The sequence below is a fragment of the Pogona vitticeps genome, chromosome 1, assembly GCF_051106095.1.
Source record: "Pogona vitticeps strain Pit_001003342236 chromosome 1, PviZW2.1, whole genome shotgun sequence".
Classification (NCBI taxonomy): domain Eukaryota; kingdom Metazoa; phylum Chordata; class Lepidosauria; order Squamata; family Agamidae; genus Pogona; species Pogona vitticeps.
In genome coordinates, this window is record NC_135783.1 from 351,635,558 (window position 1) to 351,657,176 (window position 21,619).

General features: G+C 46.1%; 1 protein-coding gene across 2 annotated transcripts in view; it reads right to left on the reverse strand.

Annotated features, from left to right (window-relative positions):
• SAMD4A (sterile alpha motif domain containing 4A) overlaps positions 1–21,619 on the reverse strand; it is a 124,632-nt gene that overhangs the window by 20,202 nt on the left and 82,811 nt on the right. The window contains exon 3 of one of the 2 annotated variants that reach the window (XM_078384061.1): positions 3,644–3,907. The exons of the other annotated variant lie outside the window; for it this stretch is intronic. Within the exon in view, the coding sequence (XP_078240187.1) occupies positions 3,644–3,907 (264 nt within the window). The remainder of the gene's footprint in view (positions 1–3,643; positions 3,908–21,619) is intronic. 2 annotated transcript variants of the gene reach the window in all.

Here is a 21,619-nt window from a genome sequence, read left to right on the forward strand (position 1 = left end):
GCCTCCAGATGTTCTTGGAGTGCAACTCCCAGAAGCCTTCACCACCACCTCTGCTGGCCAGGATTTCTGGGAGCTGAAGTTCAAGAATATCTGGAGGCCCAAGGTCGAGGACCATCTGCTCTGACAATTAACAGCTCTCCTGGGTTCTAGGCAAAGACCTGAGTGCCAGCAAAACAGAGAAGTGGTTCACGCCTGAACCTTCACCTGGACACAGCAGGGGGTTCAATCCTTTGGCTTGTCAATGACACAGACTTCTAACTGAGCTCCTATTTCAGCCTTGAGGGGCACAAAAAAAGCCTTCCTTATTTTCTAATGTTCTCAGCTGGACTCACATCACAAGTCCAAGATTTGGCATTTACTTATCCTTTAGTCCCCAGCAGGACGTCCTGCTGCAGAATCTACCAAACCGACACAATAGGCATTTTGGGGCACGATCACCAAACGGGTAATAATCCATTTCCTCAGGTGTAAGTGGCTGGTCATGGGCAAATTTTTGTTTTTTTTAAACCAACCACCACCCCCAACTCACCTGTTCTGTCTGTAAAAGGTCTACTGACAAAATCACTAACGTCAACAAGTCTACTGGCTGTGGCCACTGGGGTACTAACGTCACCTATGTCCCAGGCTCTTTAATGCCACCAAAAAAAAAAAAAAAAAAAAAAAAAAAAAAAAAAAAAAAAAAAAAAAAAAAAAACCAAATGCAACAAAACCAAAATCAAATCTTCCCCACATTCTATCATGTACTAGCGTTTTATCAGGATACACCATGCTGCATCCATTTTCTCCACTTCTGTGCTAGTGTAAACAGTTAAATAAATTGGATTTTATAGTCTATTGTGGAGGTACTGCTCACAATAACAAACAAGGGAGGCAAAACAGCTTCTCCGCGTCTAGAAAAAAAAAGGCTGGGTGTTTTTCACACTCCTGGAAGCTCCCGGTTCAGCAATTTTTGCATGGGGAGGGGTTTGCTGCCTGTTAAACCTCCCCGTGTCCCCCCCAAGAACAAACTGGAAGTAAATTCCTGGCCCCATCCATTGAAATTTTGCGATTTCGGGTCAAATCCTGTGACAGCCTAAGAAAAGTCCTGTTGGACCAGACCAAACATTTTCCATCAGAGCTTGGAAAAGTTACTTTTTTGGGGATTACATGTTCAGACTGAAGCAGGTGCGGGGGGGGGGGGCAGAAGGGACCAGAATGTTCTACCCCTACACGCATAGGAAGAGCCATGTGGGGCACTAGGGGGCAGGTCCTTCCCAGCAAACCAGGATCCTCCAGAATGGTGTATTAAAAGCCAGCATTTGTGACATAAATCTTCCTTCGCAAGACCAAGTGTGCTCCTACAGCAAGAGGTGGCAAGAATCATGTACCCTCACCTCTTTAGACTACAGGCTGAATAAACAGTTTGGAATGCTTCCCCAAAGTTATAGAAAGAACTACAACTATGGGCTCCCTTTATAATATATGCACACGAGAGCTATTGCACTCCACCACTGCTGGATAGCTCAGTGGTTTAGGCATCTGATAGCGGAGTCAAATGTTGGGAGTTCCATTCCCCCATGGGGCCTCCTTGACAGAGTCTGGACTCTGTGATCCACAAGGTCCCTTCCCGCTCTGCCATTCTAAGAGGATGATGGTGGTGATGATCTATTTTGAATATTTATTTATTAATTAGATTTTTATCCCGCCCTTCTAGACATATGTCTACTCAGGGTGGCTCACAATAAATTATTCATAAAAACAATTAAAACAACAATTTACCGTGTTTTTCTGTGTATAAGACGCCCCCGCTTTTCTAATCCAAAATTAAGAAAAATAAATGGGGCTTAGCAAATGTAGGGGGAAAGGGATCAAACCACTGCAAGATTGCTTTGATCCCTGCTTTCCCCGCCACTTGCTTTTGTTGTCTCCTCAGCTTACTTCCGTGTATAAGACGAGCCTCAATTTTTAGTCTAAAGATTTTAGACATAAGTATAGTCTTATACACAGAAAAATACGGTACACTGACAATATTAATATTAATCAAGATGGAGAATATGAAACAAAAGATAAAGTAAAAAGTAAAAGTCAAATATGAGGTGATTTCTGCATTTTTTTTGTTTTGTTTTTTGGTTCCTTCCCTGTGATTGTTGGATTGTGGAAATGTATTTGTTTTTCTTAGTTCAGAAAAGAAAAGAAAAGAAAAGAAAGAAAACGAAGGCCGCACAACTAGTTAAGCTGAGGCAGAGAAGAAGCGATCACCCATTGTGAGCTAGATTTTTATTTCTTGGGCATGGAGGAGTTTATTTCTGTTTTCTAGAAAGGAATCTTAGCGGGAGCAGGAATTAGAATCCAAAGTTCCTTCTTCGTACGTCAACCCTCATCAACAGCGAGTGTGCAAGTTGTGTGATTCTGGGGAGTGTAGTCCAGAAAAGTAACTTCTCCAAGCACTGGGAAAAGCCATGACGGAAAGGTAAGGGGCTGGCACGAGAGGGCTTGCTCAGATGATGAGCCATTACTACATGGCACCAACTATGCTAATAATAAAATGCAAAGCAGTACGTAGCTGTCAACTAATGGATCTATAACAGATCCCTCTGCTTTGAGCATTCTGGCCCTGCCTCAACTCATTTTGATCTATGGTTGCTTTCTTAATTCAGCCAAATTAAAAGCGCCACACGCAGGGTACTAAAAGTTACCTGGAGCCATTGTAAACACAATAAAAAGCAGAAAAGCAAAACGCTGTCTCATCAATTGAAAAGGAACAGGCAGGCCGCTGAGATAAGAAAAAAGAAGCATCCTTTCCGAGTGAGACTATTTGGGAAATACAAGCAGATGGAACATCACAGACCGAAAAGAGCGTGAAGAATGATAGGAAAGCCTGCAAGTTACTCTGAGTGAGGGCGACATACCCAGACACATGCACTGGAGAAATTAGGATCACCAGACAAGCTGTGCAAATAAATCACATGAGAGTATGAAGAGTGTCCAGCTGGATCAGAACGAGCAAAGGTCCTTCATCAGAGTGTGGGAGTGGTACTTCTTTTGAATTAAAACCTCTGGAAAATCAGAGTCTCTGTTGGGTATTCTGAAAGTTGTAGTTCAAGGATTGGAGCCTCAGCTTCAGGATCTGTCCTTCCAGTGAGCACTCAGGGTTGATTTCCTTTAGAATGGATAGGTTTGTTCTCCTTGCAGTCCAGGGGACTCTCAAGAGCCTCCTCCAGCACCACAATTCAAAAGCATCAATTCTTTGGCGGTCAGCCTTCTTTATGGTCCAGTTCTCACTTCCATACATCATTATCACTTCCATACATCATATGCTAGGGAAAGCACTAATATAAATCCAGAGGGCCTACACAAGAGCCATTCATGGCCTGAGCCTGGGTTGGAGGTTCAGCCCATCGCTCTTGGGGAAGTTCTTTTCATGGACTATGACTCCCAGAAGCCCCCAACCCAGCAGCCCCATGGGCTGGGCCATTTGAAGAGCTGCGATCTAAAGAAGGCATTCCCCCTAAGCCCCTTCTCCTTTTCCTTAGCGTGACATGTGTTGCTCGCTAAGCGTGCCGACAGGTCTGAGCTGAACCTGGGAGTCTCTCTTTCTCTCCCTCTTTTGAGAGGCCAGGAGAAGAGTGGGACGTTGGGGAAACTGGATCATCTTACCACTCACCTTTCATGCCACTCCCTTCTTCCTGGAATGTGTTACGGGCAGAAGTCTGATCTTCTAAATGTTCACTCCCACCACTTCCCGAAGAGGCTACGCTGCTTTGAGGAGAGAGGGGGGCGTGGTCGGAGGGGACGGCTTGGGGTCCTCTAGCTCGCAGGTCCTCGTGAGACATCCATCCGTGTCCTAGAGGCTGGCTGGGCACAGTCATGGGTGGGGTGAGGGACACAGACCGTTTCAAAGGGCTGTGGTGGGTCTGGCTTGAGAGAACTGAAACGAACAAACAAGCAGACAAAAGTGGGAACAGGATTAAAAGCACGATACTCTCCCCCACTCTCCAAGGGCTCAATGGATCAAAACCATCAACGGCTTTGTCCAATCTAAACAAGAGACATTGAATGGGAAAGGTGGTGGCTATACTGCAGTACTGCAGTCCAGACTCTGCTGACAACCTGAGTTCAATCCCAAGAGGCTCACGTAGTTGGTTCAAGGTTCACTCTGCCTTCCATCCTTCCAAGGACAGTAAACTGAGTGTCCAGTTCACTGTGGGGGAGGGAGGGGGCAGTGTTTGGGCTGCATAATTAAATTCTAAACTGCCCAGAGAGTGCATTAAGCTCTATTTGGTGGTATATAAGAAGCACATCTTAATATTTTTTGCTTTCAACGACAGAGCAAAAAGGCATGGGAAGGTCTGAGGCATGGGCATGACTCTGGATTACAACCATAGCACTGGTTCATTTCGTAACTTTGGTGCTCCGAATAGTCTGTTAACCTGATAAGGATTTCTATGAAACTCAAAACTGTGCTGCACTACTAAGTACGCTAAAACGTCACTTGAGCAATATATACAAGATTTGTGTTTGAAAACATGAGCCCCAAAAGATGGGTGAGTGAGGAGGTGGAGGCAAGCATCTCTACAAATTACTTTTCTGTATTATAATTTTCAGAACTAGAGATGGGAATGAACCATGGTTTGGCGGTTCAGATCGGTGCCGGCACAATGTTCCAAGAGCACCACATGCTTCCCTGCTCCGCAGAATCACCCATGCGCTTCCCTCCTCTGTGTGATCGCCGGCTCACCAGCAGCAGTGTGTGCTTCCCTTCTCTGCCTCCTCTGTTGGCTGCCCACTCAGATCAGGAGGCGGGGCAGGGAAGCCCGTGGCACTGCTGGGGTGTGTGTGTGGATGACTGCATCAATGAGGCGTGGAGGGAAGTGTGGGGCACATGCAGAACACCGGTGCGGTTCCTGCCCTGGCCACGGGCACTGAGGGATTCTGGGAGGGGTAGTCCAGAAAAATGAGAGCCTCCACTTTTTGCCCTTTCTCCCCTTTGGTCAATTTTAGCACAGGAACCTGGTTAGAGGCCACCCATCTCGTTCAGGCAAAGTGGTTCAAAGACAGGAAGAAGCTCGGAGACAGATTTCTGCAGAAAGTGGAACAGGATTATATAAGATTCATGTTTTATTCATAGTGCCAACTGCGAACTAGACAGCAAGACCCTGTGGGATTTCCGGATCCAAATGGACAGAGACCTTGAACGTAACACACCAGACACTGTATAATAAAACAAAGAAAGGTTGGACCATTGACATGGCAATTCCAGGGGATGCCAGAGTTGAAGATAAAGAATTGAAAAAACTAACAAAATACAGAGACATCTCGCCTCTGGATGAAACACACTTCAGTGGTCCCCGTAGTCATCGGGGCTTTGGGAACAATATCAAGAAATTTCACACAGTGTTATAAGCAGTTGCAGATCTCAGAAACAACAATATCAGAGCTACAAAAAGGGCAATATTAGGAACACCATACTTACTGTGCTGATATTTAACAGACACTTAGATTTTTGGTTAAAACTTGTATCTATTATATAATTAATACCAATGTTTTTATAATTTTGATTGACTGTGCCTGGTGTTTTTGATTAATAATAATAACAACCTATGAACTGCAGAGCTGGAAGGGACCCTACTGATTATCAAGCCCAGCTCCTGTTAAAGAGGCCGAACGGGGAATTGAACTCCCACCCGCAGGTTCCGCAGCCAGAGACCTAAGGCACTGAAACACCCAGCAATTCATCTCACAGTTCCTTTCTCAGTTTCTACTGGGCTTCCTTTCCATCTGTATCTATATTTAATTTTATTATTTCATGCCGCTTCCGAAATGAAGTTTTGACAAGGAGGCGAAGCTGCGCCCAGGAAGATGTTGGTCAGAGAAATGCAGAGGAAGAGAAAGATGCCATTTGCATTTGCAAAGCTAACAATGGTTCCCAACCTTGGGTCCCCAGATGTTCTTGGACTACAAGTCCCACAAATCGTGGCCAGCAGAGCTAGTGGGGGAGGCTTCTGGGAGTTGTAGTCCAAGCCTATCTGGGGATGCTTGATGGGGAGCTGGGACAAGCGACGGGAGCTCCCTCCGTCACGTGGATTCGATCTTACGACGGCCGGTCTTCTGACCTGGAAGCACAGAGGCTTCTGCGGTTTGACCCGCAACATCACCACGTCCCCCGTTTCCTGTATACACTCCTAGAAAAGCAATGTTGGAACTGGTTCTTGGAGAGACAACAGAGACAGTAATGTTGGCATCGGAAGCAATGGGATCATCTCAGTGAAAAACCAACAAACCAGTGGCTTCTGATTTGGTCAAGACTCAAAGACCTTGCAAACCACCAAGACACTTTTCAGCCAGTGGATCACACAGATAACAGTGTCCCACTGTATACATGCAGCAAAATATTCTGCTCCCTCCCACGTGGCAAAATATATGGATCTTTTTCCATTGAAAGATATATAGGCAGAGAGTTCTGCTAATTTTTTATTTCTTCCTCTGGTGAACGAATTGGAAGACCGGTCATATTTTGTGCTAGTACCTCCTGCCCTCTACATTCACAGATTTGCTCTTTCGGTCCTTTTTCTCCCCACCAAAGCGTTACTCCTTTGAGCTATCGGAGTAACTGTTGGCCTTGGCTCACAGCAGATGCCAGGTGCTTTCTATATTATTCATAATTTCATATTACATAATTTCAGTGAAAGAAAAGTCTCCTAACTCATTGCAAGGCATAAAACTCTTGGAGCGTAGAACAGATGGCTAGTGCCATCACCGTTGCTAAAATAAAAGGAAGTGAAACAGAAAGAGCAATCAGGCAGAGACAGGAGCCAACATTTTGCAAACTTCCCTTGCTACAGAAATCCAAAATAAACAACTCCATGAATATCTGATCCGAAGATGGGATGCAGAAAATTTCATCTGATTCATAATTCTTCGATTAACATGTAGAGCAGAATGCAATTCAGGGATTTTGTTTGGTTTTTTTTTTTTTTGCAAATGCTATGCTACAGCTTCTGCTTAAAAACGTGGGAAAGATTGATTATAGGATGTGTATTTTAGGATACAGTACATATAAATATCTATATTTTAGAGTAATATATACATGAAAGGTAAAGGTTCCCCTTGACATTGAGTCCAGTTGTGTCCGACTCTAGGGCACGGTGCTCATCCCCGTTTCCAAGCCACATAGCCAGCATTTTGTCCATAGACAGTTTCCGTGGTCACGTGGCCAGCGCACCTAGACACAGAACGCCGTGACCTTCCCACCGAGATGGTACCTATTTATCTACTCACATTTGCATGCTTTCGAACTACTAGGTTGGCAGGAGCTGGGACAAGCGACGGGAGCTCCCTCCGTCGCGTGGATTCAATCTTACGACGGCTGGTCTTCCGACCTTGCAGCCCAGAGGCTTCTGCGGTTTAACCCGCAGCGCCACCATGTCCCTCTATATACATGAAAAGATGCATTTAAAGACAACTTGCATAAAACTTTTTTAAAATCAATGCTCATTTTTTTGTGAAGGAGAGAGAGTGAGCTGTCCTCCCCAGTCAGAGGAGCAGAAGGAGGAACAGAGTGTGTGGAGGGCATATTGGTGGAGGTAGAGACAGACGATAGGGAGGTGCAGAATCCTAGAGAAGTGTGTTTGGCTGACGATAGAGGGGAGGAACTTGATTTGATTATATTGGAAGATATAACTGAGGACGAAAAGACGGGAAGCTTCGGAGTGGTAAGGAGTGAGCCGGCTGATAAGAGAGATAGATCAGTGCAGACAGAATGGAGCATGGGCCAGGAGAGTTTCTTCAAGCTGCTTAAGGAATTCCCAAACTTACAAGTTGATGGAGCATTATTGCCGGGACCTCCTGATTTCTTCGCGCGCGGACAAGAGGTAAACCCTTGGAATGGACTGTGGTGGTTTACCCCCGCAATCAGCGTGGGGGGAGGAGCGTGATCCGTCCCAGTCCCTCTTTACTCCAGAGTCAGTGGGAAGGAGACTGGGTGAGACACCCTTGTTGTGGGATGGTCTGCGCGGTCAGAACCACACCGATCCGGCCTATGACGAACCGGGAGCGCTTTGGACCAGCCCCCCCCCCCCCCGTAAGAAGAAAGGACAAAGAAATGAACACTCGAGTTCGGAGTTATAAGTTGTTGCCAGAGTTAAGTTCAATGGACCTGTTCGAACCATCCGAGTTGAGTTTGTTTACTAATAAAACTGAGTCTGTTACAAAAGAAGAACAGCCTCCTGTCCTTTTTCCTGCGCTGTCAATGGAACCGCCCATGGCAGAACCAACACGTATTCACATTTTTGTTAATTTGCTAACCAGGTAGTATGTACCTATGAATGAAAATATGTGAAATGGGTGTGGGCTAGAAAGAGAATCATAGAATAACGAAGTTGGAAGGGGCTTATAAGGCCATCAAGTCCAACTCCCTGCTCAATGCAGGAATGCATCTCAAAGGAGATCTGCCAAGTGGTTGTCTATGTTTCTCTTGAATGCTTCCACTCATCATTTCTCGAGGTCATTGGTTCCATTGTTGTACTGCCCATCAAGGCCAGATAAAGCTGTAGGGAATGACCCATGAAAAAGAAATTCACAAATCACTGGCTCAGATGGAAATTCTTTCAAATAACTGGCTTGTGGTTTTCACAGGTTGTATTGGTTGGGGATTCTGGGCTCTAGTAACATTTTGGAGCTTGTGCCTTAGACAAATATGAGGATTACAGCCCCAAAAACGGAGACCTCAGTAACTGTGTGCCCTTTGATTATAGACAAGTCACACTTTCTGGCATTGTGTAGAAGAGAAACCCAGTATCTCTTGTGTTTATATAAACGAGAAGCTTGACAGTAGCTGTGTCATGTACTACATAACGAAATGTCCTTTCCACTGCCTGTTTTTTTTAAAAAAATCTCTTGTTTCGACTGATTTTTTTTGCAGCATCAAATGAGCAAATTCCAGCCTCTCCCAATTATCCATGCCAACACCGGGAAGTGCGCGCGTGGGATGAAGGGGCACAATTACTCCTCTGAAATTACCGCTCTGCAGCTGTGTACTCTGCAAAATAGGAAAGCAAACAGTGTCAAAAAGGACAACATGGCTTTTGAACTGAACAATCAAGGAGGAAGTGCCGATTGCCGAGAAATCCTGGCAGGCAAATTTAAAAATTGAGTGTTTTCAAAAGCTGGAGGGGGCTCTGTCCCCGGACGGTTATGATAACGCGCCTCCGAGGGTTAAAACGGGGGCATGGCGCCCATAGACACGGACCCCAAAGTGCACGTCAATTCATGCGAAGCTTTCTACTGGCCGAAAGGAACGTCTACTGCCATGCCGTCTGAAGAATCTGCAAGGCGATTCTGCCATTTCGAACGACAAGACTCTATAGCTTGCTGCTGAAATTAGATTCCTGGGCAGCTGTTCTGCATTCTAGTATCTGCTGCTGTGTGGGCGTTGGAGGAGAAGTCTTCAAAACTCTCCATTATTTGGGGCACAGTTTCTCCACTCTGCCTGACGCTTCGCTCCATAAATGACACGTCAAATACTCACATCTGTTACTTGCTTGTACAGGCGTACCTCGGTTTACAAATTTAATGCATTCTACGGCACGTTACATAATGCAAAACATTCGTACACCGAAACGGGGATTGCCATAAGAACGGGGGTGGGGTTATAAACCTCCAGGCACGATGCATCCTGGGGAAACTTGCTTCACACAACAGGAAAGAAAAAAAAGGGGGGGGGGAACACCAATGTAAACTGAGGCATTATTTTCAATGGATTTTGCTTCATAAACCAAAAATTACATTAACCGAGGCATTCATAAACTGAGGTACCGCTGTACTTTATGTCCTAGCAAGCATTTTCTGAGGAGAAGGACAACACTGAATTCCACATAATGTCCACATTCAATAAAAATAGACAAACTCAGCAAGCTTTATGAAGAATTGTTTCCTTTGCAGATCGCTAATGGTCCCCCAGACTGCAAAGAGAACAAACCTATCCGTTCTGAAGGAAATCAACCCTGAGTGCACACTGGAAGGACAGATCCTGAAGCTGAGGCTCCAATCCTTTGGCCATCTCATGAGAAGAGAAGACTCCCTGGGAAAGATCCTGATGTTGGGAAAGAGTGAAGGCAAGAGGAGAAGGGGACGACAGAGGATGAGATGGCTGGACAGGGTCACTGAAGCGACCAACATGAATTTGACCCAACTCCGGAAGGCAGTGGAAGACAGGAGGGCCTGGTGCGCTCTGGCCCATGGGGTCACGAAGAGTCGGACACGACTCAACGACTAAGCAACAACAAAATGGAACCATTCTAAGAACAAAACAATAATATGGTTAAAGGCGTCCAGCAGTGGGGAGAGTGGCTCTTTCCTTCGGCCTGCGGCTCCCTCCCTGAATACAGTGGCAGTAAGGAACGGAATGTTCTGGAAGCTGTCATCCAAAAAAGCAACCTTTCACCCTCTATCATCCTTTGAAACGCATTGGTCTGCAAGGGAAGGATGAAACTCTTAAGAGAAGCAATGGTTTGCTCCCATCTCATAGATATGGAGTGCTGGCTAGATAGCTCAGAGGTTAGAAGTTTGGTTCCCTCCACTGTGCCTCCGAAGAGAAAAGCCAGCCTGTGTAACCTTGGGCAAGCTGTACATTTCCAGGATGCTCCCAGGAGAAGGGAAGGGTCTACCACTACTAAGTACCCTCTACCTGGAAAACCCCAAAAAGGGCCAGCATACGTCAGAAGCATATCACTGAAGAACAAGACCATCCACACTCTTATATTTCCAATCACCGTACATGGGTGTGAAAGCTGGACAGTGGGGAAAGCTGACAGGTCAAAAAAAAAATTGATTTGTCTGAAATTTGGTGCTGGAGGAGCGCTTTGCGAGTACAGTGGACCCTCAACTTACAGACGGCTCCACTTACAGACTTTTCGAGTTACAGACTTCTCTGGCCGCAAAATTTAGGTTCGACTTGCAGCCGGAGAATCGACCTACAGACCGGGGGAAAAAAATGGAACAAAAACAGCTGGTTACGGGATTAATCGGTTTCCAATGCATTGTAGGTCAATGGAGCCTTGACCTACAGACTTTTCGACCTGCAGCCACCGTTCCAATGCAGATTAATTCCTTAAGTCGAGGGTCCACTGTATTCTGGACTGCCAGAGAGACAAACAAGTGGGGCCTAGATCAAATTGAGCCTGAATGAATTAATCTGGGGGCAAAAATATTGAAACAGAGGCTGTCCTCCTACTTTGGACCCATCATGAGAAGGCAGGCTTCTCAGGAAAAGACAAGAGAGTAAATATGAAATGGACCGACTCCCTAAAAGAAACCACAGGCTTGAGTCTACAAGAGATGAGCAGAACCGCTCAACATTTTGGAGAACATCATTCATAGTCTCGCCATAAGTCAGAAGCGATTTGGTGGCACTTAAAACAAGTCAGATCTGACTTGATGGCGCATACGTTTCACGATGATTACTATCTACTGTCAACATCTTGATTGCAGAATTCTGCACACGAATCTGGGCCGTGTGACAAAAACACTGGAACTCTATTAAAATCATCAAGCTCTGTCTGATCCTTCGACATTTCCAGTCAATGACAAAGGCTGGGAATTCTGGGAGTTAACGCCCGGTACCATCTAGCCTGGGGAGGTGGTGGCGCTGTGGGTTAAACCGTAGAAGCCTCTGTGCTGCAAGGTCAGAAGACCAGCCATCGTAAGAGTGAATCCACGCAGATGGAGTGAGCTCCCATCGCTTGTCCCAGCTCCTGCCAACCTCGCCGTTCGAAAGCATGTAAAAATGCGAGTTGATAAATAGGTACCATCTCAGTGGGAAGGTAACTGCGTTCCATGCCTAAGTCACGCTGGCCACGTGACCACGGAAACTGTCTTCGGACAAAACGCTGGCTCTATGGCTTGGAGACGGGGATGAGCACCACCCCCTAGAGTCAGACACAACTGGACTCAATGTCCAGGGGAACCTTCACCTTTACTTTACCATCTATGGACCCAAGTTTGGGACCTGCTAGTCTGGGCTCTTGGTCAATTTCTCTGAATGGTAAAAGCTGATTGCATTATAACAGTATTTTCTGGAAGCATCACATAAGGGAGGGATTATGTAAAAGATGCAAACCATGCCGGAATGCTCAGAGAGTTTAGGTCTCTGGCTGCAGAGCGAGAGGTTGGGAATTCAATTCCCCACTGGGCCTCTTTGAAAGGGGCTAGACTAGATGACCCACAGGGTCCCTTCCAGCTATGCCGTTCTAAGATAATGATGGTGAATGTGAGAGTACAGGTTTTTTCTCTACCAAATCTTTTAGGTAGAGAAAGATTTCACTTCTGAGTTGACAGCTTCAGATCGCACCAAGCTACTCAGTCGCTCTGTTCTGTTCCCAGGACATTTCTCTCTCCCAGGCTTACAAAAAAAATAAAATAAAAAGCAATGCAAAAAAGGGAGGTTCAATCAAGCGTGCTCCAAGGGCTGGCAAGCTATTCTCCGTTTGTGCACAAGCAACAAGGCCAATGGAAGCATCTAACAGAATTAAGCAAAGGAAAAACAGATACAAACAATTAAAAATGTGACCGAACCGAGCCAACACGCCCCCACCCATCCAGGCAATTCAGCATTATGACTACCAATTGCCCGAGCTGCTCATTTCTTGTTCTGTGAATCCATGATTTCCAGCAGCTTCTCCTTTGGATGTGGATAGAAGGGGTTGCAGCTATGAAAATGAAAAGAGGCTGTTTTCATGACAATCTGCTTATCGCTCTCTGCAGGAGATAAAAGGATATCTTTAAAAAATGGTTTGGAAGGAAGACAGCCTGGGGGGGGGAGCATGAACATCTTTAAAAAAATATTATATTACAGAGCATGAACAGGAAAGGATTGCAACATTTACTCATTTATTAATTGAGTAAAAATGCTAGATCAACGAAAGGGTGCTACCCATTAATTGGCTGCAGATTACTTTGGTAAAAATAATGAAAATAATTAGGACTTGTCAATTCTGATGGAAACCACAGACCCATGTACTGGGAAGGCTGGGTTTTTACTGCTAGCGTCAGTATCTGAAAATGGAGACACTGGAGGCGTTCAAGAAAAATGTGGCAGACAAGCTTTGATGGTATTCCTGTATTGAGCGGGGGGGGGGGGGTTGGACTGGATGGCCTTGTAGGCCCCCTTCCAACTTCACTTTTCTATGATTCTATCTGAGAATTGCAGAGCTGGAAAGGGCCCTACAGATCATGGGGTCTATCCCCTTGCCAGGGAGGAACAGGGAGGGAATCAAACTCCCAACCTCTGGCTCAGCAGCCAGAGGCCCAAAGCACCGAGGTGTCCAGCCGCGTGATCCTTTGAGGGCCAGCTTGCGGGCATGAAAGGAAGGATCTCCCCTTAGCTCCTCACGCATGGCACCTGAGGGCAACGCCTGCCGCTTTCCAGATTTGTTTCCCCCACCGGTTTCCAAAGTGGACTTCCTCCCGGTGTTTTAAACCGAGGGGCCTTGCATTTCACAAGGAGGATGCTCCGAACGTCGCCACCCCTGACCTCCATCATTTTTTTTTAATGGCCAGATAATTTGAAGGAAGGGGGACGGCTCAAAAAAGGGCTGCCCTGTGTAATCCCAAAATGAAAAAAAAAAACAGTTGTGTCAGGCAGAGGAGCACCCTAGAAAGGACCTGAGGCAGGAAAAGGCTCAAGAACGGAGAACCAATGATTTCCGAGGGAGCTGCAGAAATCAAGTCCGGGTTGGGATCAGAAATGCTGAAAGCAAACCGCGCTGTTATAAATAAGCGATGTGACAGCAGCTGTCAAAAGGGCTTACGGAAAGGCAGCCTCCGTTTCTGAGCACCGCTTAATTACATTCCACCGAGGGCTCCTTTTCTTTTTTTGCACAGACTTTGGTGCTGGATCGGCTGCTCCTGGCGAGCTGGCACGTTGAAGGAAGGAAATGTCAAGGTGCAACGAGATAAGCCGGTCGTTGCCACCCCTCTGTCTCCTCCCCTGTCTTTATTGTTTCAAGCAAAATCCAGAAAGGGGGGAAAGAAAAAGAAAAAAGAAACCTAAAAAGAGAGCCAAAAAACAGGTGACGCCTTAAAAGACTAACATATTTTAATCTACGAGCTTCCACGTCTCAAGATCACTTCTTTAGACATATGGAATTTATTTATTTAGGATCCTCTGTAAGCCAGCTTTGTCCCTGCGAGGGGACCCAAGGCGGCTTACTCTGTTAACATACACAATACAGTGGTGCCTCGCTAGACGATGATAATCCGTTCCACTGAAATCGCTGTTTAGCGAAATCATTGTCTAGCGAAAAGCATTTCCCCATTGGAATGCATTGAAACCTGTTTAATGCGTTCCAATGGGGAAGAATCGTCGTTGTCGAGCGAAGATCGGCCATAGGAAAGCCGCTTTGCGAACCACCGATCAGCTGTTTAAATAGCTGTCTTGCGAAGCTTAGGTCCCGAAAACACCCGTTTTGCAAGCACGGAGGGAGCTGTCAAAATCGTTGTCTAGCGAAAATCGGTTTGCGAAGCAGGGACCAAACATTGTCCAGCGAAATTCCCCCATAGTCGCCACCCCTGCCCTATAGCGATCGCAAAAAAGTCAATGTCTAGCGAAAAAAATGTCATGCGGGGTAACTGTCTAGCGAGGCACCACTGTACTTTAAAAAGCCATAATAAATTACAGCTCTGAAAGCTGCAGGAAGACTGTAGGAATAATTAAAAATCCATCAAGTTATTAAAACCGTTTAAAGCTATTATTGACATTGAAGGAAATTTGGGTTGCTGCCTTCGGCTGGCCTCCACATTCATGTTGGACATCTGGGTTACGTTTTCTCCCTTTGAAAGAAGGGGAAATTCAATTTTTAATTATTGGGTGTTCTGTGTCGTCAGAACTGACCTATAGTGACCCAAATAGGGCTATCGAGGTGAGATATTTAAGGAGTGGTTTTGCCAGTCCCACTTTCCCCCCAGTGAGTTCCCATGGCTCAGTGGGGATTTGAACTCCGATCTCCAGCTTCCAAGTCAATCTCTCCATCCACTATACCTCACTGGGAATTCCTAAACAGCAGACTGATGGGTGGGTTGGGAGGAAGAACCCTAAAAGTGGCAACCCTATAGATAAAATGTCCATAGGGAAGGGGAACTGTGTGAGTCAATAGCAGAAAAAACCCACCCAAAGACAAATCTTGCATCTTGAAGGCTGACAAATCTCACTTGGCTTAACGTCTTGTGTTCTCTGACTCAAACTTCCTTACCTCTAATGATCCCACGCCTTCTGATTTCAATGCCTGGACGCTAAAGTTTGGCTTGGGCAGTGACTTTTCTCACCAGCACTGGTGTTCAATCTCATCCAAGTTTGGATATACCGCATTTTTCCATGCATAAGACTACACTTTTATCTAAAATCTTTAGACTAAAAATTGAGGGTAGTCTTATACACGGAAGTAAGCGAAGGAGAGAACAAAAACAAGTGGAGGGGAAAGCAGGGATCAAAGCGATTCTGCAGCACTTTTATCCCTTTCCCCCTACACTTGCTTATTTTTAATTTTGGATTAGAAAAGTGGGGGGCGTCTTATACATGGGGTGACTTATACACTGAAAAATACGGTAATTGTCACTGTCTAAGGACTGTTAAATAGCTCTTAATGGCCACTGTTACCATGGTCAGTAACTTCAGCCACTCTTATTTTGCAGGATCACTGGACAGAAACCGCAGTTGCTCTTCTTAGGACATCTGTCCCCGTTTGACAAACGAGGGCTCAGAAGTAACACAGAGTTATGGTTCCTGTCCTCTGAAGAGGCTGGCCACAGGGACTGGCGAAACGTTAGGAAGAACAACCTTCAGAACATGGCCAAAGAGCCCGAAAAACCCACAACATGATCTTCTCCAGAGAGAACGACACCGAACTGGAGTGGGATTAATTGGAATGAATTAGTGGCTGAAATCCTGTTGCATAGCTACACAGACAAAATCTGATACTACACGAGCAGCAGCCAAAACACCATCAAGGCAGAAGGGCTAGCCACGAAACCTTTCTACCAGCGCACTGCACAGTTGGTCACAATGGGAATCGCATGACGATGTGCACAACTGGACGGTACGATCTGCGTTGCCTGGAACTAACCCCTGACAAAGTTACATCTGTGCAACTTCACATGACGTGGGACAAACTGGATTCTAGCCAGTGTGTGTGTGTGTGTGAAAACAGAAAAAGGGGGCAAATGGAGGGTGGGTTCTGAAATTTTGATTTCTCTCCTCCTGCCTGCAACAGATCGACGCAAGAACAGCCAAAGCTCTATGCTGTCTCTATTAAAAACTGTGTTTCTCAATGACGCTCCCGCGCTCTCTCATTCCACTGCCTCATGATGCTGGGGGGAAATGCTGAAATGATGTATTAACGCCTTTAAGCGGGAACTATGTTCCTGTAAGGAGGAGAAAACAGGCTGGTCTTTGTAAAGGTGGAAAGCTAAGGTCAAAACATGCGCACGTCTGGCTGAAAGCCGGGTCATTTCAGGGCTGTGTCCCATGAAAACCCATTTTGTCTTCTGCTGGCAAGTTCTGTGCCTCTGTGTGTGCCGGACCTGCGTTATAAGATTACCCACCACGTGTGTTATGAGTTATAAAGTCAAGGACCAGGTTGAGAACAGACCTCTGAAATTGCCTGATACGGAGCCAGACCCTGAGTTCAAGAAGGTTTCCTTTTCTGATGAAAAGGACCAGAATCTCCCCTGCCAGCTCAGCCATGGTCTGGGACTTGTGTGTATGGGTTCTGACGTTGAGGTTATACAGTGGTGCCTCGCATTACGATGTTAATTCGTTCCAGCGAAATCGCTGTAGAACGAAAACATCGTAAAGCGAAATTTAAAAGCCCATAGAAACCCGATTAATGCGTTCCTATGGGCTTGAAACTCACTGTCCAGTGAAGATCCTCCATAGCGCGGCCATTTTCGCTGCCCGTGCAGCGAGGAATCTGTCTCAGAAAACAGCGGGCGGCCATTTTTTTTACCCGGCGGCCATTTTGAAACAGCCGATCAGCTGTGTGAAAATCGTCGTTTTGCGATGATCGGTTCCCGAAGCAGGGAACCGATCATCGCAAAGCGAAAAAACCCCATAGGAAACATCGTTTTGCGATCGCTAAAACTTCATCGTTATGCGATTTCGTCGTAAAATGGAGCGCTCATCTCGCGAGGCACCACTGTAGTTATATGAGTAGCTGTTGCTCTCACGTGGCCTGAACCCCAAGGCAGATCTGAAGTTCATTTTTACGTCAATCTGCCTGCCGCTTCTGCAGAAATGTTGGAAGCAGACAAGAGCTGCAAATATTTTTCTGTGCTCAACGAAAAGGTTTATGCAAAGGAAGCCAAATCGATTAACTGCCCAATAGCTTGTTCACCTCCGTTTCTGGCTGATCCTTAAGTCAGTGTACATGTATGAAGTATAAAGTTGGGTTGAAGATTGTTCCCCTTCCACCCAAAAATAAGCTTCCTGAAACGTCCTCTCCTGCTTTTCCTCCCACTCAGTTTCCCTTCCCGGTCATCTGCACACAGAAAAACGAATCTCCTCCACGGGACAGACAAGGTAAGAAAGGTGTCTAGGCACCAATCAAAACTCTTCAAGACTGAACTGGGTTAGCACTTTATCTGGTTAGTGCTTTAAGCACTGCGCTTATATAGAGATGAACGCAAGCCCTATTTCCCCACAGCTTATCCCTTTATTCTAACAAACTGCAATGCTACTCCTGAGATCTGCTTACTTATTTACTTACTCACTAGTGTCCCAAGCTCTACTTTTGGTGGCATTTTGGAGCGCACCACTTGAAAACTAAATCTATAGCCCTCAAGCCGAAGGAGCCTGCCGGCTCTTGGTTGAACACATGGTTTATCTATTGAGCAGTAACTCTTGACAAAAACCTTTGATAAAGGTAAGAGGTCCGTGTGATCTCTTCCATCCCATATGTATGTCCGGGTATCTTTCAACTCTACCCATTGCATAGGTTGTGGCATATAGCACACAGGCTATTTCATAGCTGGGGAGGGGATCATAACCATGAGGAACTACAGAGCAAACACGGATGGCCTGAAGAATTTACTTTGGATGGGGAGACTGGCAGACCTATCACTCAGATCTGGGAGCCCGGGCAGGAATGGAATCCTGGCGTGTGTTTCGCACCACCCAAAACAGGTCTTCTGTTGTTCATGCCCCTGTAGATATTGCGGTAAGGATGCTTATGAGCTTGCAGGATAGTTGTCCAAACATACTGCTGTTCCAGGAGCTCACACAACTGTTCTCCGAAATCTCTCCCATACCATCATCACCCAGGGGTGATAATACCGGATCCCTTTTGATGTTTTCTGGTCTCGGGAGATTCTTTGAAGGGTGCTCCGTCTGCCCAATGGCCTCCCTGTGCATCTGATGTAGCAACCCAACAACCTGCAGAGAACAGGAGGGCCAAAAAGGAAGGCCAGTCCTTGAGGCCACCTCTAGTATCCTGGCAAAGATCTCCCAAATCCTAGCAGCACTTCAAATTTGCAAGTGAAATAATAATAAGAACCGGTCCCTCCTGCATGCTAATTGTGTAGTTCTCAGGCTATTACAGTGGTGCCTCGCTTAACGACGTTAATTCGTCCCAGTGAAATCGCTGTAGAGCGAAAACGTCGTAAAGTGAAATTAAAAACCCATTGAAATGCATTAAAACCCGGTTAATGCATGCCAATGGGCTAAAAGCTCACCGTCCAGCGAAGATCCTCCATACAGCGGCCATTTTTGGTGCCTGTATAGCGAGGAATCCGTCCCTAAGCACAGTGGGGAGCCATTTTGATCGTCGTAATGCGAAGAAGCGGTTCCCGAAGCAGGGAACAGATCTTCACAAAGCGAAAAAAAAACCATTTAAAACATCATTCTGCGGTCGCAATTGCAATCACAAAAACATTGTCATGAAGCGGACTCGGCGTAATGCGGGGTAATCGTTAAGCGGGGCACGACAGTATTCCTCTACTGTAAAATATTTTTAATTGGTTGCCTTTGACCAGGTAGCATTGCCAGCATGTGGCTCATGCTGGCAGGCCTGACTTTCTGCATGCCACCTTTCTCTGCCTAGCTCCAGTTGGTGGACTTTAGGGATCTAGTGAAAAAGGAACCAAGCCTGCAAGATTCGCGTCTACCCACCTGGGCCTACAAACACAAATGTCAAGAACCACAGACCGGCAGAGTTGAAGGGACCTCAAGCACCATATCGCCCAATGTCACGCTCATGCGGGAATGTAAGATTAGAATTATCGATCTCCATTCTGCACCCAGGAGGATGTGGGCGGGATGATTTGACTTGCCTAAAGGCCACTTTGTGAATTCGTGGCCCACAGAGCCGTCCGACTGAGAATGAGAGTACATGTCCCTTATGTTTCTCCGCCCCATTATCTGCAAAAAAGCAGCATGGGGCGTTTTTCACCCCAAATACTGTATATTAATTACACTGGCTGAGATTTAAAAAATCAGGTCAAAAACAAAAGAAAAATTTAAAAATAAAGACAAAAATGTTGTGGCACTGTGCAAACCCTAACTGAAATATTTTAATGCGAGCTTTCTTGGACAAGCCCACTTCCTCGGGGATAAAAATGTATCCTAGTTGGAAAAAGCAGAATTAGTAACAAAAGTGGTATACTGCACCGATCAGTGATAAAAACTATGCTGGTTCATGCCCAACATGAAACAGATGCAAGAGAAAATAAAATATATCTTAAATAAAATACGAACTGCGAGTACCATATAAATAAATAAGAGAGCTCGCAACAAATCAATCATAGATGGCCTGGGTCCAAGCTATCTCAAAGACAGTATCTCCCATTTTGAGCCAGCTCGAGTGTTAAGATCATCAGGAGTGACCTTTCTCTCAGTCCCACCACTTTCTCAGGTTTGCTTGCTGGGAACACTGGAAAGGGCCTTGAGTATTGCTATTCCCAGACATTGGAACTCCCTCCCACTGGAGGCTAGGCTGGCCTCATCTTTGCTGTCCTTCCGCAAGCAGGCAAAGACCCTTCCCTTAAGGCAAGCCTTCCCTTAGAAACTAGCCATCTGTAGTATGTGATTGGTCTGCATAGTCAAAGCAATGGTTTTTCCAGTAGCGATGTATGGAAGTGAGAGCTGGACTATAAAGAAGGCTGACCGCCGAAGAATTGATGCTTTTGAATTGTGGTGCTGGAGGAGGCTCTTGAGAGTCCCCTGGACTGCAAAGAGATCAAATCTATCTATTCTGAAGGAAATCAACCCTGAGTGCTCACTGGAAGGACAGATCCTGAAGCTGAGGCTCCAATACTTTGGCCATCTCATGAGAAGAGAAGACTCCCTGGAAAAGACCCTGATGTTGGGAAAGTGTGAAGGCAAAAGGAGAAGGGGATGACAGAGGACGAGATGGTTGGGCAGGGTCACCGAAGCGACCAGCATGAATTTGGCCCAACTCCGGGAGGCAGTGGAGGACAGGAGGGCCTGATGTGCTCTGGTCCATGGGGTCACCAACAGTCATTAACGACTAAACAAGAAAAATGTGATTTTTAGATAAGATTGTTATGCATTACCGCTTTGATTAGATTTCTAATACCACTTGTGTTTTCCATTTCTCAGAGTGGCCATTCAAAAAAAAAAGTATACTTATTGATCTTTGCCATACTATTGCCCGTTCATGCTGTAAGATGTCTCGATTCATTGCTATAGTTTCATATATTGTCATTTAATGATATTGACAACCGTTGTATACTCATTGTTTCCAACTTTGAATATTGTCTTTGTTGTAAGCTGCCTTGGGTGCTATTCAAGGAGAAATGTGGGGGCGGGGCGGTGTAAAATATTTTAAATAAATAAATGAGCCAACAAACACTGGGGGTGTAAATTGAGTTCTGTGTGTGGCATTCTGCAGCAAAATGCGGAGTCAGATGGTCCCGTCTGGGCGGGTGGAAGGGGATGAAGGAAAGATTCTGGAAGGAAAGGCACCAGGAACTGGTTCTCCTGAGCCTCCCGCTAAGGAGAGCGAGCGAGGCAGGAGAGCCATCTGCGGAGTCCCTTCAGCAAACAGCTTGTGTTTGCGGGGAAAAGTTTCCAGCCCAAGGGGCTCTGTAAAACTCCCTGGTGAAATAAGAGCTGCGTCTTGGCTCCAGACACGCCATGCTGCTGGTGAGGACAGAACGCACTCCTTGTGAGAAAAAAAATAAATACTACTTGGTCTGGGAGAAAGCCCGCTTATGTAGGAACATCACAGAGCGCGTAGTGAGTCAAAAGAGAGAACAAGCTGTGCACAGCGAAGCTCCTTCAGTGGGAGCGCATGCTCCCTGCGCCAGAAGAATGGCTGAATGGCACACTGTGCAAGAGTGAAAGGCCAGAGCTGGCCTTTTTTGGGTGGGTGTGTTCGACCTGGTAACTACCCGCCACTCCCCGGAAGACCACCGGAAAATGGGGTCTGGGATGGAAAGGCTCCTTAAAAGCTGGAAAACTCTCCCACTAGACTCGAACTCCCATCACCTCAGGAAGAGTGCTTTCATTTTTCCCCCCAGAGCTCTGGAAAGGGAAGCCTTGTGGTGCAGGGGTTAAATTGCAATACTGCAGTCAGAACTCTGCTCAGGATTGGAGTTCAGTCCTAGGGAACTGGCTTGAGGTTCACTCAGC